Source organism: Hemitrygon akajei, chromosome 5 (genome assembly GCF_048418815.1).
Source record: "Hemitrygon akajei chromosome 5, sHemAka1.3, whole genome shotgun sequence".
In the NCBI taxonomy this organism is placed as follows: domain Eukaryota; kingdom Metazoa; phylum Chordata; class Chondrichthyes; order Myliobatiformes; family Dasyatidae; genus Hemitrygon; species Hemitrygon akajei.
The window spans coordinates 142,176,273-142,190,812 of record NC_133128.1 but is presented as its reverse complement, the minus strand read 5'-3'; the positions used below and the strand labels follow the sequence as shown (position 1 = coordinate 142,190,812).

Here is a 14,540-nt window from a genome sequence, read left to right as displayed (position 1 = left end):
TTAACTCATGTATCTGACTATAAAGATAAGGAGGTGTCATGGTAGCATAGTGTTTAGCACAATGCCATTACAACTTGGGGCGTCGGAGTTTAATTCTGGTGTAAGAAGTTGGTGCGTCCTTCCAGTGAGCATGTGGGTTTCCTCCAGCTGCTCAGTTTTTACCACATTCCAAAGATGTGCCAGTTAGTAGGTTAATTGGTCATTGTAAATTGTCCTGTGATTAGCCTAGGGTTAAATTGGTGGATTGATGGATGGTACAGCTTGTTGGGGCAGAAGGGCCTGTTCCACAGTGTATCTCTTATTAAAACCAATACATTTAAATTTTGAAAAACTCAACTATTTACTATTTAAATAGCATCAAGTTCTGTCCTTTTTGCATTCAAAGTAGGTGATAATATTTGTCATAATCCATTTATTTAATCTACTAACATATTTTGTTCACCTATATTGCTTATAATGCTGTATGTCTTCTTGTTGCTGGAAATATTGGATATATTAATTAATAGCTTGTATAACTTTTTTCTAAGGAAAGTGAATAGTTACAGCTCCAACATGAAATAACATGTAAGCACAAAGTAGTGGTGGAAGTATTACTTGTTATCTTTACTCTGTCTTTGATCAGTTCAGTATTTTTTTCAATCAATTCATGGGATAGTGCATCACTGGAAGAACCAGCATTTAACAAGTATTCCTGATTGTTCTTGGAAAACAAGTTTTTTTCATACTACACAACCTTGAACTGTTCTAGACCATGTGGTAGGTTGGGGATTTACAGCATTTTGATCCAGTTGCTATGAAAGAATGGCAAATATTTACAGGATATGTGACTTTATTGGGACATTCTTTGGTGGGAAGCTTTCTATCCTCATTCTTGTCGACAGGCATCACTCCAAGTACCTGTCAATATATAAATTTAGGGCTGGTACACATTGTGTTATAGTGGAGGAAATGAAAGTTTAAAATTATACAAAATAAAGTCAAGTGTGCTACATAACCCTAGATGAAGACAAAAAGGCAAATTGCTTGTGTTGTTAGATTTGCAGTCAGTGCAATTGGAGAGTATTCCATCACACTCAAGGCATGTGTCTCATAGGTACCAAAAAGGCTTTGGGTAGCTAGAAGGCAAGTCACCCTCTGCAGGACAGCATTTTGACAAATATAGTGGACACTGTTTATTTGACTGGTCCAGTTATGTTTGTAGTCAGTGCGGAACCACAACATAGTGTAGAAGTTAGCATACCTCTGTTACAGCACCAGCGACCCGGGCTCAATTCTGTTTCTGTCTTTGAGGAGTTTGTATGTTCTCCCCGTGACCGCATGTGTTTTCTGCGAGTGCTCTGGTTTCCTCTCACATTCCAAAGATGCTCAAGTTAGTAGGTTAATTGGTCACATATTTGTAATTAAGCAGCATGGACTTGTTGGGATGGAAAGGCCTTTTACTGTGCTTTATCTCTAAATAAAATTTTACTGGAGGATTTGACAATGGTATAGCCATTGAATGGCAAGAATATATCATTAGATGTTGTTGGATTTGGTCAATACCTAGTACTCCTGTGATGGAAATGTTAATTACTAATTATAAGCCATGCCTAAAAATTATCAGATCCTATTGCATGACATTTAGCCATAGCAGGTCAGTTCATCCCAATAGCTTTTTGACAGTATTCATAAGTACATACAAATATTATAAAATTTATTTGTAATGCTAAGGTGAGTGTTATACAGATTTTAAAATAATTTAGTTATGTCTGATCCTTCCAATTAACAAGGTTGTTTGGAATAGAAAAGCGACAATAAAATGTTGGTGTATGTGTTGTAACTCAGACAACACTGTGATTGCCAATTAATTTCTGTACTTTTAGATTAAATCTCCTAAGACCTGTCTTTGAAGATTGTTTAAATGGAATGCTAATCTCAGACTACAGCATTAGAATTCCCTTATTAAGCTATTGTAATGTTTATTATAAATAGTTAAGATTTATTTGTGTGCAGTGAGTTAAAATATCGTCTTAGTCCTCAACTGGAGCATTGAGTTTATGATATACATTTGCATGTTTTATGTTCACATTGAGCTTGTATTGACTTGACAATATGCTCAGTTGATGGGTAATTTATAAAATTAAAGGATATATGATTATCAAAACATTATTCAGGTCTAAATCAAAATAATTTTAAGTGGCTCATATGGGAAGGAATTTCTCAATCCTGGAAAATGCATTTTTGTTCAAATTTGAGATTTAGTACAGAGACAGATGGTTTCTGTTCTTAAAAAAATTAGCTATGACACTTAAAGAATTTAACATTTCCACCGTATATGTTTGACAGCTGATTCCAAAGCCTAGCGAGACGCCCAGACAGCACGAAAGTCACCCTGAAGAAACAGAAGAGGAGCTCCGAGAGCACCAGGCCATGCCAGAAGAACAGTATTCCGAAAGAGGGATTGATCAGAATGAGTCAGCTGCTATGAGCAAAGTGGTGCAGGTCAAACAAGAACCAATAGAAAGTGATGATGATGATGACCAACGAGAGGAACTGGAGCTGGAGCAAAGAAAGAGACAGGCGGAACAACAAGAACTACTTTTCAGACAGGTAGTTATATGTTTTAGCCAACATAAAGTTTATTGTGTAATTGTCAACTTTTTGTACAAATTCAGCTACATTACGTGGAAATGAAAGATAAGGGAAATACTTTTTTTTTCCAGGTTAATATTTTATTGCTCAGTCATGTGTGAATGATCTTTACTGAAAATTTTCTTTAGGCTTTTTGTACTGCACTTTGCAGTAATTGGGTCAAAAAAGTGCAGGGAATCTGGTACTTGTGTCATCTGGGAACCAGTTAACTAGCTTAGCTTCCTGACCCAATCACGTAGTAGAATCCATTTTCTAAGGTGCCGAATTTTTAAAAAAACAGGAAATGACCTTTGAAATATTTAATCAATACAATATGCCTAGTGTGAAATAGAAATGGATTATGCAAGGGAACAGGAGAAGGGGGAAAAAAAAGGAAGAAACTCTGGGCATGAGTGGGGTCTTTTTAAACAAAGATAATTTACAATATTAGAGAAGTTGGCAGTAATATCTACACTCTGATTCCAGCTCTAGCCTTGGTCTTACGGTGGGAACACAGCTTCCAGTGCATCAGCATGGCAGATCAGAGCTGAGGGGTTGTCTTTGTTCAAAGAGTGAGCTGCACACAGAAAGTCTGAGGATGCAGCCTTGTGTTCCTTCAAAATACAGAGATGTTATTAAAGTTTTTCAGAACTTTTATTTTAAAATAAATCATGTATAACTTTTATTTTTTTTTCACCCCTTATGGGTGGTGTGTTATGTGTATTTTTCCTTCAATCTCAGATCCCCTACCAGAGTCCTGGGAGTTTGAGGTTTTGGTGCAGTATCCTTGCTGTTCTGAGTAGTGCTCTCTTCTGGACCAAGGTGTCAGATGTTGTTCCTGGGATTTGTTGGAGCCACTCTCCAGTCCAGGTGTCACAGCTGCAAGTGTTGCTATCAACACTGGGATTACTTTGGCTTTAACTGTCCACATCCATTCTGTCTGCTCTTTAAACCACTGGTATTTCTCCAGTTTCTCAAATTCTTTTTTCCTGATGTTACTGTCATTCAGGATTGCCACATCTATTACTATTGCTTTCTTCTGTCCTTGTCCAGTATAACTATGCCTGGTTGGTTGGCCAGTACCTGCTTATCAGTCTGTATTTGGAAGTCCCATCGGATCTTAGCTCTGTCATTCTCCACTACCTTCTCGGTGTTTCCCATTTGGATTTAGGCGTGCCCAGTCCATACTCAGTGGAGGTGTTCCTGTACACAATTCCTGCAACTTCGTTGTGGTGTTCGTTGTGCGCTGTCCCTGCCTGCATCTTGGACCCTGCTCCTATGTGCTGGATGGTTTCAGTGGATTCCTTGCACAGTCTGCATCCTGGGTCTCGTCTGGTGATAGACCCTGTTTCTGTTGCTCTTGTGCTCAGTGCCTGTTCTTGTGCACCTTTGTGCTGTCCCTCAGCCCTGCCATTTCTAGTCATCGGTAGGATTTTCTTATATTAGCCACCTCTGATATCTGGTGATAGTACACGTCATACATTGGTTTGTCCTGCCATGGCCTCTGGCCCTCTGGCTCTGCTTCACCACCTTCCATTTCCGTGTCCCCTACCTGCTGTCTGAGGTATTCTCCCAGCAGGTCGTCCTTGGGGGCCATCTTCCTGACACACTCACGGACATTTTACATTTCTTCCAGGACTGTGGCCTTGAGACTTCCAAGTCCCCATCCAGCAGGTGTATAGTCGCTGGACATTGGGCTTTGGATGCAATCCATGTATCGTTAGTAATTCCTGGGTTTTGATGTCACCGGCTTCCAGTTCAGCTGGGTTTCTGATGACTAGTAGGGCGAATGTATTGATGGCTCTGATCTTGTTCTTCCCACTCAGCTGTTTTTTTAGAACCTGTCAACTCTTTGGAGGTACTTGGATGTTGCAGCCTTCCTTGTGTTCTCATCATGGCTTCCATGCACCTGCAGGATCCCCAAGTATTTGTAGCTGTCCTGTACATCTGGTATATGGCCTTCAGGTAATTCGACTCCCATCAATCTTGATGAGTTTGCTTCTTCTCACTACCATCCAGCTGCACTTTTCCAGTCCAAGTGACATCCAGATGCCTCTGCTATACACCCTTCTCAGGTGGATCGGTGAGTCAATGTCTTTCATTTCTGGCATACAGCTTGCTGTCATCCATGTACAAGAGGTGGCTGATGGTCACTTCACTCTTGAACCTGTCCCATATCCATTCTTTGAGATAGTCTGGCTAAGGGGGTTCACTGCAGATCAGCAGTGGGGATAGTGCATCACCCTGGTATATTCCACTTCTGATGGTCACTTGTGCTATTGGCTTTGAGTTAACTTCTAGCATTGTCCTCCAATGGCCCATTGAGTTCTTGATGAAGGTCCTTAGTGTCTTGTTGACCTTGTGCAGAGCCAGGCATTCCAGGATCCATGTGTGGGGCATTGAGTCGTATACTTTCTGGTACTCGATCCAGGCTATGCTTAGGTCGGCTTGACTGGTCTTGTAGTCTCGCCTGACTGCTTTGTTTACCAGTAATTGCTGCTTGGAGCCTCTGATTCGATTACCAGTTCCCCTCTGAGCATGGCTCAGGATTTTACACACGTTTTCTTTCAGTTTGGTGGCTATGATGCCTGATAGGAGCTTCCATGTTGTTGACAGGCCAGTAGTTTAATGGTGTTACTCCCTTGTAAGGATCCTTCATCATGAGTACTGCCCTTTCTTGAACTAGCCGGTCAGTGTGGGAGCCTGCTTCAAGGAGCTGGTTCATTTGAGCTGCCAACTGTGTATGTAATGCTGTTAGTTTCTTCAGCTAAGTGGCGTGAATCATGTCAGGCCATGGTGATGTCCAGTTCTTCATACCTGTTATTCGTTGCTGGATAACTACTACTGTGATGGTGACTGGTTCTTCCTCTATGAAATTGCAGAGGTTTGCCTGTAGGTCTTTCAGCCGTTGGGCACTGGTGTTATGTGATGCTTCCTTCTCCCATATACTCTTCCAGTGCTCCTCACATGCTGTTTGGGTTGGTTCAGGTACTGTCATGATGTTGCTCTAGAACTGTACAAATACTTTTCCTGGTTCTTTGGAAAAGAGTGCATTTTATTTGCTTGGCCTCTGCGTTATTAGTGGATCTCTTTAGTCTGGTTGTCAGAGCTGTTAGCCCTTGCTTGGCAGTTTCCAGGGCTTCAACTATGGACATAACTCTTTACTTCCGGAGGTGAATCTTTGGTCTTACTGCCTTTCTGCAGCTCAGTTAGTCGACTGACCTCCGGCCTTGTGGTTTTCATCTGAGCTTCAAATCATCGTCTCCATGAGGGGTTATAACAGTACTCTCCACCGTATTTCATTTGGTGGCCCAGCACCTCTAGGACTGCTGCTACAGATGGAGATATCAGGTTATTAGTGTCAGTTATGTTGGAGGTTGCATTTGTGAGTAGTGCTTCATTGGCTGTTTCTAGCATGCTGTCTGATGGAATTTTATCACTAAGTTTGGGAAGCCTAGGTTGTTGATTGACAGTCGCCAGTTTAACTATGACCTTTTCTTTGATTGCAGCAGCCAGCATTAAGATGCCCTGTGGTGAGGTTCAAACTTGCATTTCCTATGTACAAGGTGATGCAATTAATACTCACCAGTTTTAATACCTTTGGTCCTTTTTTATTTTTGTCCTTTTATACAATTATGCTAAATCTAACTGAATTATGATCTTCATCACAAAAATCCTTCCTCCTTGTACCTAGTTTTATTGAATAAAATTAAGTGCAGGGAAGTGAATGCACTTTGCAAGGTTGAACTTGAAGGTAGTGTACAGAGTTAATAGCAAGATTATTAGTGTGGAAGAACAAAGGTATCTGGAGGTCCAGGTCTTTAGATCCATCAAAGTTGCCACAGAAGTTGATAGGGTGGTTGAGAAGGGATATGGTGTGTTAGCCTTCATCTGTTGGAAGACTGAGTTCAAGACCTATAAAGTAATATTTCAGCTCTTTAAAACTCTGTTTAAAGCACACATGGAGCATTGTGTTCAGTTATTTTAATTTTCAGAGTGCTAGGCAGCTGCTTAGAGGAGCCCATGGCTGCTGATTTTTGGGACAAGGTTTGGGAAGTCAGGGTATCTATAAAGCTTTGAAATTTGCATCACATGGCCTTTCCTAATGATGACTATGAACAAGCCAGAGCCCTAACTAGCTAATTAAGGTATGAGACCTTGGTAAAAGTTATCTGAGAGCTCAAATCTATTGGGGTGCCCAAACTTTTGCATGGTGCTCCTTTCCTTTTTTTTTCACTCTAAAATTGTACAAAACAAAAACAATACACTAACTTTGCTTAAAATGTTGAGAAGAATGTTTCATCTTTAACTTTATGACTTCTGGAGATCAGTTCATCTTCTATTCACTTAACTATTCACAGTAAATGAAATTTTAACCAGGGTCAACCTCAGTTACATGAGGCAACTCATCAAGAGGAAAAAGGAAGCATATGTTAGATATAAGAAGCAGGAAGTAGGAGGGGCTCATGAGAGATATAGGGTAGCCAGGAAGGAGCAGAAGAAAGGACTTAGGAGAGCTCAAAGGGGGCATGAGAAGGCCTTGGCATGTAGGATTAAGAAGAACCCCAAGGTGTTCTATGTGTATGTGAAGAACAGGTGGATGACGAGAACGAAGGTGGGACCGCTAAAGGATAAAGAGGGCAACATGTGCCTGGAGGCGGAGGAGGTTGGGGAGGTCCTAAATGAATACTTTGCTTCAGTATTCGCAAGTGAAAAGGATCTTGATCAGGGTGAGGTCAAAATAGAGCAGGCCTGTGTGCTGGACAATGTGGAGATTAAGGAAGAAGAAGTGCTGGATCTTCTTAAAAACATCAAGATTGATAAATCCCCAGGGCTGGATATGATACACCCCAGGTTGTTGTGGGAATTGAGAGAAGAGATCACTGGAGCATTAGCTATGATCTTTGAATCCTCTTTGGCTACAGGGGAAGTGCCGGAGGACTGGAGAATGACAAATGTAGTTCCCTTGTTTAAAAAAAGTAATAGAGAGCAACCTGAGAACTATAGAACGGTGAGTCTTATGTCGGTGGTCTGCAAACTACTGGAAAGGATTCTTAAGGATAGGATCTGCGAGCATTTGGAGAAGTACAGTCTGCTCATGGATAGTCAACATGGCTATGAAGGGAAGATTGTGCCTCATGAGCCTGATTGAGTTTTTTGAAGAGATAACGAAAGAAATTGATGAGGGTAGGGCAGTGAATGTCATCTACATGGACTTTAGCAAGGCATTTGACAAGGTCCCTCACAAGAGACTCATCCAGAAAGTCATGAGGCATGGGTTAAGTAGAACCTTGGCTACTTGGATAAAAAATTGGCTTAAAGGAAGAAAGCAGAGGGTAGTTGTGGAAGGAAAGTATTCTGCCTGGAGGTCGGTGACTAGTGGAGTGCTGCAGGGATCTGTCCTGGGACCCCTGCTATTTGTGATTTTTATAAATTACCTGGATGTAGAGGCGGAAGGATGGGTGAGTAAGTTTGCGGATTGACATGAAGATTGGAGGAGTTGTGGATGGAGCTGCAGGTTGTCGAAGGTTACAAGAGGATATAGACAGGCTGCAGAGTTGGGCAGAAAAATGGCAGATGGAGTTCAATCTGGACAAGTGTGAGGTGATGCATTTTGGAAGGACAAACCAGAAGACTGAGTACAGGATTAATGGTCAGTTACTTAAGAGTGTGGATGAACAAAGGGACCTTGGGGTTCAAATCCATACATCCCTCAAGGTCGCTGCGCAGGTTGATAGGGTAGTTAAGAAGGCCTATGGGATGCTAGGCTTCATTAACGGGGATTGAGTTCAAGAGTAGAGAGGTCATGTTGCAACTCTGCAAATCTCTGGTGAGACCGCACTTAGAGTATTGTGTTCAATTCTGGTCACCTCATTATAGGAAGGATGTGGAAGCTATGGAGAGGGTACAGAGGAGATTTACCAGGATGTTGCCTGGCTTGGAGAACAAGTCATATGAAGCAAAGTTAGCAGAGCTGGGACTTTTCTCTTTGGAGCGTAGAAGAATGAGAGGGGACTTGATCGAGATTTACAAGATTATGAGCGGCATAGATAGGGTGGATAGTCAGTACCTGTTTCCCAGGGCACCAATAGCAAACACCAGAGGGCATATGTACAAAATTAAGGGAGGGAAGTTTAGGGGAGACATCAGGGGTAAGTTATTTACACAGAGGGTTGTGAGTGCCTGGAATGACTTGCCAGGGATGGTGGTGGAGGCTAAAACATTAGGGGTATTTAAGAGCCTCTTGGACAGGCACATGGATGAAAGAAAAATAGAGTGTTATGGGGTAGTGTGGGTTTAGTACTTTCTTTAAGGATTATATGGGTCAGCACAACATGGAGGGCTGAAGGGCCTGTACTGTGCTGTAATGTTCTATGGTTCTGGTCCCCTTATTTTAGGAAGAGTGTGGAAGCTTTACAGACAGACAGACAGACATACTTTATTGATCCCGAGGGAAATTGGGTTTCATTACAGCCGCACCAACCAAGAATAGTGAAGAAATATAGCAATATAAAACCATAAATAATTAAATAATAATAAGTTAATCATGCCCAGTGGAAATAAGTCCAGGACCAGCCTATTGGCTCAGGATGTCTGACACTCCGAGGGAGGAGATGTAAAGTTTGATGGCCACAGGTAGGAATGACTTCCTGTGACACTCAGTGTTACATTTCGGTGGAATGAGTCTCTGGCTTAATGTACTCCTGTGCATAGGAAGGATGTGGAAGCTATGGAGAGGGTGCAGAGGAGATTTACCAGGATTTTGCCTGGTTTGGAGAACAAGTCATATGAAGCAAGGTTAGCAGAGCTGGGACTTTTCTCTTTGGAGCATAGAAGAATGAGAGGGGACTTGATCGAGATCTACAAGATTATGAGCGGCATAGATAGGGTGGATAGTCAGTACCTGTTTCCCAGGGCACCAGTAGCAAACACTAGAGGGCATATGTACAAAATTAAGGGAGGGAAGTTTAGGGGAGACATTAGGGGTAAGTTTTTTACACAGAGGGTTGTGAGTGCCTGGAATGAATACAGAGGAGGTTTACCCAGATTAGAGAGTGTGTCATATGGGGATAGGTGGAGTGAGCTGAACCTTTTCTCTTTGGAGAGAAGAACAATGAGAGCCAACTTGATAGAGATGTATAAGATGATAAAGGCATAGAGAGTGGACAGTCAGAGACTTATTCCCATCGTGGAAATGGCTAATACAAAGGGGCATAATTTTATGGTGATGGGAGGAAAGTTATAGGAGGTGTGTTTTTTATACAGTGAAGGATTTATGTAATGTGCTGCCAGAGATCAAGGCGCATTCATGAGGAAAATTTAAGCTCTTAGATAGGTTATGGATAAAAGAAAAATGGAGGGCCCAGTGGGAGGGAAGGTTAGATTGATCTTAGATCTTAGAGTAGGTTAAAAGTTTGGATTAACATCTTGGGCCATAGTACTGTGCTCTAATGTTATATGCTCTAGAACCACACCCCCCTTGTTGAGTTTAGTACATATGGCTAAAATATAGCCTTGAATGCAAATCAGAAATGTTGTGTGTGCCCTATGTGCACCCTTAGGACTGATTGTACACTAATTAATATAAAGGAAATTTAAATACATCACTTTTTGCGGCCCTAGTGCTTTTACTTTCTCCGGAAATGTTTCTATAAATTTGCTTGGATCTCCCTCAAACTGTTTGGTTGTCTGTTGCACACTCCTAACCATATAATTGCATCCTACTTTGTTCAGTCCATCTCACTTCATTTTATGATCTTCACAACATAACATTTTGTTTCACAATTTATTTAACCAAACTTGCCTCCCAACCTGCCCTATTTTATCCCTTGCTCCACGTCATTTGAAAACTCTGTAACCAGGAATGTTAAACTGCCAGTCTTGCCCTCATTAAATCATTCTTCAATAAAAGATAATTATACTTTCATCTAGCTGTTAGTGCCTTCAGCTTTTTTGCCCTGTTCATCCAAATTTCTTAGATTTCTCTGTGTATCATTTGCCATAGTGACTCCTTTTTGGTCTATTTTTCAATATTGCTGTATTTTGCATTCTTTATCTAATTTTGTTTTACTTTGTTCTGAGTCTTTCCTCAGCTTTCCATTCCCCTGATAAACGACTTTAAAGCATCAGCAAATCCAGTCTGTAAAACTATTGACAGAACCACCTCTCTAATCTGGATGTCTCGCAGTACCCAGAACTGGACCTGGTGCCCCAAGATTCTAAACTTCTCCCTCCTGTACCGTTTCTGCACTCGCACATACTGTACATCTGCATGACATACTGTTATTTCTGTGCTTATTGTCACATGGCATTAGGAGCAATCCAGACATTCCAGTGCAGCCTCAATATAATACACTTGATTATATTACTATTTTGTTCATTCTGCTGTTATTATCATGTTTCCCAAGAAGAAAATTGGGTGAATATTAAATTTACTTAAAACATGGGTTACATGTAACCCATATTATTTTGGTCTTTGAGGTGCCATTTCTTAATCTCTTTCTTAGTACCTTAAGATCATCCTGCAATCCTTTTTCTCTATGTGGCATTGTATCTATTATTGAGTCTGTCTGTAGATTTTCACCTTCCTGCGAGAGACTATTCTGCAGCTGCTCAGTGATAGCCTTTTGACACTGTCACCAAAGAGAATTCAATACTGGAAACCTTAGAAACATTACTCCTCTGCCATAACTATCAAAGCTCTTATAATTGTTGTTCTTGTAATTTTTCTCCTCCTACCTATATAATTGAGCCACTTATGTTATTATAGTCTTGGCTCTGACTATATTCCCTCAAAGAAAATCATAATAACAAAAGTTCTCCTCTATTAGTATTTGAAATTGAATACCTGCAAAAGTTGATAATATATCAGTGATCTCCAGAATACCAGAATGGTCTTCTTTAAGGAGTCTCTCAGTCTCTTCAGTCAGTGCTTCCTTGAACTGTGGACTAATCATTTCATGGGATGTGCTAACTCAAACACTCAATCTCATGAATAGACTGCAATGCCATCAGTAATTGTTTAGTCTTTAAAGCATAGAGTTTAAACACCTCCACCTAATGAAATTCCCGGTACTTGAGCTTCCCAAGTCATTGGAAAGAATGCAAGAGTTTTGTGCAAGATGTATGAGGTGTTTGACTGGATAATTGTATTTAATGGGACATATGCAGTTACCCAAACTTACTGTTATTTGTTCAGCATGCTTTTCATTGTTGAGGAATAAATGTGACGACAAGTACACTGATCCTTGTCATCTCTCCACAGAACTGCCACTGCTTTTCATCCGCGGGTAGTTACACACTATTCATTCTGCAAAGCCCATGAATTATAAGGATGATGTACTTTCTCCTTTAGTGGCTTTGAGTAAAAGTTCACCCTTTAATTTTAGAGATTCATACTTTTAGCACAATTACATAAATGCAAAAGACAGATCCCATTTTATCAGCTGACTTGTTGGATTTCTGTTGCTGCTACCTTCTGCATTTTTCTAATTGTAAACCTTGGAAATATAAGACTCCACTGAGTGCAATCAGCAGTAGAAGATATTTTGCACTGGCGCACTCTGAACCATGAATGATGTGTGGTCTGTGATAAAGAGAAACACATCTTGGCTTCATGTGTTTATTCAGTTCAGCTGGGGTTTTGTTTTTTTGGGTTGGCTTTGATCCACATAAACAAACCCCCCCCCCCCCCCCCCCGTGATGGAAGTTTTGGGCCCAGGTTCCTGAATGTGTAACTGCAGTCTGTGACTCAAGTATCTGTGACAGACTGGTATCTAGTAATCTGGATCTCTAGAGAGCATGTTAGATTGTTGAGGTTATGATGAAAATATGTGAGTAGATATGTACTCAGTCTAAATGGTGATTGTCTGTTCCTGTCACTTCTTGGACTATTCTTGCAATACATAAAGTGTGAATGCAATTTATTTGTTGTAAATAGCTTTATATAACAAATCTTACATTTATATAGGTTTTCTATGTAAATAACTGCATGTTTTCTTGAGACTTTCCATATGAAATGATTTCTGTTTGTTTACTTGCAGCTCCTAACTCTGGAGCTACCACTGGGGTGGCACAGCAAGTAGCTCTGCTGCCTCTCAAATGCTGCAACCACAGTTTGATACTGACTTCTGGTAATGTTGTCATAGAATTTATATGCTTTTCCTATGGCCATGTGGGTTTATTTTGTGAGATCCAGTTTCCTCCTATGTTGCAAGTGCATACAGGTGGTAGGTTAATTTGGTTCTGTATACTTCCCCTTATTTAGGTAGGTGTCAGGAGATGGATATGTGAATGGATTGTGTTGTGATGAGATTTCCCCGAGAGCTGGCATAGACAATGGACCAAATGGCTTCTTAAGCATTGAAAATATGAGATCTTCTGATATAATTTATCTCATGGTCTGCATGCAGTAATAATCTGAGTGCAATACTTTGATATTTTAAAATAGTGACATCTGCAAAGTTATGTTTCAGAGGAAAGCTTCTAGCCCAACTACATAACCCTTCCTGAATAACCTACAAGCCCATTGGATAATGTCCATTGAATAAATAAGCAAAGTATTGTCTTCAATCCAACCAGTATCAGTTTTTGCAAAATTCAGGATTAGGATGTTAATATAGTGTCTTGACTAACATACATCACCAGAAATTGTTCATCAAATGAACTGCATGGAGTTTTCTTCATTGTGAGTTCCTGATCTTAGCTCTGTGTTGCTGTATGGACAAATCTATAGCTATCTGTTCTGAGTAAACACAACAAGCTTCCGGAGCCCTCTGGGTACAGCATTAGAGATAGAAGCAGAACTGGGCTATTGACCAACCTATCAACCTCCACCTTAAGTATACCCAGTGACTTGGCCTGCATAGCCATCTGTGGAATGAATTCCACTGATTTTACCTTCCTCTGACTAAAGAAATTGTTCCTTTATCTCTGTTCTAAATGGATGTTCCTTTATTCTGAGGCTGTACTCTCTGGTCCTACTATAGGAAAGATCCTCTCCACATTCATTCTATTTAGGGCTTTCAATATTTGATAGGTTTTAATGAGATTCTCTCCCCCCCCCCCCATTCTTCTAAACTCCAGCGAGTACAGGCACAGAGCCATCAAATGCTCCTTGTATGTTAACCTTCACATTCTTGGGATCATTCTTGTTGACCTCCTCTCGATTACCTCCAAAGCCAGCATATCTTTTCGTAGAGAAGAAGCCCAAAACGGCTTACGGTACTCCAAGTGTGGAATGACCAATGCCTTATAAGGCCTAAGCATTACATCCTTGCTTTTGTATTCTAGTCCTCTCAAAATGAATGCTACCATTGCATTTGCCATCCTTACCACTGACTCAACCTATAAGTTAACCTTTAGGGAATCCTTTATAAGACTCCCAAGTCCCTTTGTACCTCTGATTTTTGAATTTTCTCCCCATTTAGAAAACAGTCTATGGCTTTATCCCTTCTACCAAAGTGTATGGCCACATACTTCCCTAACTATATTCCATCTGCCACTTCTTTGCCCATTCTCCTTTACCTGTCTAAGTCCGTCAGCAGACGCCCTGATTCCTCAACAGTACCTGTTCCCCCAACCACTTATCTTCGTATTGCCTGCAAGCTTGGCCACAAAGCTGTCAATTTCTTCATCCAAATCATTGACATATAATGTAAAAAGAAGCAGTCCCCACATTGACCCCTGCAGCGCACCATTAGTCACCAGCATCCAACCAGAGAAGGCCCCCTTTATTCTGACTCTTTGTCTCCTACCAGTCAACTAATCTTCTATCCATGCTAGTATCTTTCCTGTAATTCCATGGGCTCTTATCTTTTAAGTCAAAGGCCTTCCAAAACTCCAAATCAACAACATTCACTGTCTCCTTTGTTTATCCTTGCCAACAAATCTGTCAGGCAAGATTTGCCCTTAAAGAAACCATGCTGACT

At 40.8% G+C, this 14,540-nt stretch overlaps 1 protein-coding gene across 11 annotated transcripts in view; it reads left to right on the top strand.

The window, feature by feature from the left end:
* Positions 1 to 14,540, top strand: part of hdac4 (histone deacetylase 4) — a 436,407-nt gene that overhangs the window by 326,883 nt on the left and 94,984 nt on the right. For all 11 annotated transcript variants that reach the window (XM_073046732.1, XM_073046730.1, XM_073046731.1 and 8 more), the window contains one exon: positions 2,326 to 2,589. In XM_073046732.1, coding sequence (XP_072902833.1) covers positions 2,326 to 2,589 — 264 coding nt within the window. The remainder of the gene's footprint in view (positions 1 to 2,325; positions 2,590 to 14,540) is intronic.